At 49.2% G+C, this 1,601-nt stretch overlaps 1 protein-coding gene across 1 annotated transcript; it reads left to right on the plus strand.

Annotated features, from left to right (window-relative positions):
• Window positions 1–504: 504 nt before the first annotated feature.
• On the plus strand, window positions 505–1,328 carry LOC103978375 (dof zinc finger protein 5). Its single transcript, XM_009394151.3, has one exon. It carries the CDS (start codon window positions 600–602, stop codon window positions 1,077–1,079), a length of 480 nt encoding a protein of 159 aa, XP_009392426.3. The 5' UTR covers window positions 505–599; the 3' UTR covers window positions 1,080–1,328.
• The last annotated feature ends 273 nt before the right edge of the window (window positions 1,329–1,601 follow it).

Consider the following 1,601-nt stretch of genomic DNA (forward strand, 5'->3'; position numbering starts at 1 on the left):
GTCACCTACTCGATTCATTGCAAGGTGGTCCTGCAATAAATCTGAAGTTGAAACGATACAAATACATACCCTATTTAATGAAATCCACATGTCTGTACTAAGCATTCAGCTGCTGGATTCTGACCTAAAGCTCAACTGAGAAGCATGGTAGATGTGATAACTTACCCGTTAACGAGCAGAGATGCCAGAATTGCCTCCACCAGGAGCTCAAGACCTCATCCCTGCATGCATGTTTGACTGCAAATTACACCATAAATATTTCCATGTATAAGAATAAATTGAGAGTGCAAAATCTAGCGTGTGCACAACAATAACAGCCACGGGAATTTCTTCCAGGAAATGGACAAGATCGATCTCACACTCCAAAATAAAAGTTTGTCAAAGGAGCTCTTTTTTTCTTGTACTTTTTGCTTGGTTTGGCCGTCCTATCCATCCATTTGGGTGGGGTGAGAAAAAGGCTTTAAAGAATTCAGCCCCTTTTCCTACCTCCTCTGGCCATTGTGTTCCCTTTCCCCCCTTATATACCTCCTCCGTGTCATGTACCTCTCCACCCTTCTCTCTCTCTCTCTCTCTCTCTCTCTCTCTCTCTCTCTCTCGTGATGGCAGAGGATGAGGAAGCAGCAAGTTTCAAACTTTTCGGAGCAGTGATCCTAAAGGGGGAGAGACAAACCAAGGAAGAAGAGGAGACGGGTGCTCGGACGGCGCCAGAGTCGGGTGGGGCGGTCGAGGCGGCGGAGGCGGTGGCGAGGGGAGCGGCATCGCTGCCGTGCCCAAGGTGCAAGAGCAGGGAGACCAAGTTCTGCTACTTCAACAATTATAACGTCAACCAGCCGCGGCACTTCTGCAAGGCCTGCCACCGCTACTGGACCGCCGGCGGCGCCCTCCGCAACGTCCCCGTCGGCGCTGGTCGCCGCAGGGGCCGCCCCGCCCACCGCGGCGGAGGCGGCGTCGTCCCGGCTGCATGCGTCCTAGACTACCCGTCGCCGGGGTACCTGGGCGGGGCGGCGGCGGAGCGGTGGCTCCTGAGGCCGGAGGCGCCGGCGGGGACTGACCGCGGCCTCGACGGTGGGATCCGTTGACTTATCTGGGGCGAGGTGAAACGTTCCAGTTCCGGTGTGCGTCTCGCGTAGAAGAAAAAAGGATCTGTATGTGCCTGGCCTAAACGTAACATAATTCCAAAGTGCGAGCCCACATAGCAAAGCTGTTGCTTCTCCCTCTGTTCTTTCTCACCCCTTTTCTTTCTTTGGTGATCTTAATATCTTGTTTTTAGTGTTATCATTGTACAGGCTGAGATCATTAATGGCCTAATTTAGATTTTGTTTTCGCAACCTCGATCATTTTCAGATTTATTAATTTTGATTCTATCTCAGAATATAGCCTGACAAATTACATCACAGTAGATGCTTATAAAAAATCTTTCATGATCTCCATCTACAACTATAAATCTAGTATCTGGATCTGCCTCTATTCTGATTGAGAGACAACATCTCAAACTCAAGTTTTGGGTGTCTTTTGCATCCTATTAACTCTGATATTTTGTTCGTCATCCTGTATTTTATGCTCTGAGTTGTGTGCTCTGTTAGCAATTGAGTCATAAAGTC

This window comes from Musa acuminata, chromosome BXJ1-3 (genome assembly GCF_036884655.1).
Source record: "Musa acuminata AAA Group cultivar baxijiao chromosome BXJ1-3, Cavendish_Baxijiao_AAA, whole genome shotgun sequence".
Taxonomy (NCBI): Eukaryota; Viridiplantae; Streptophyta; class Magnoliopsida; order Zingiberales; family Musaceae; genus Musa; species Musa acuminata.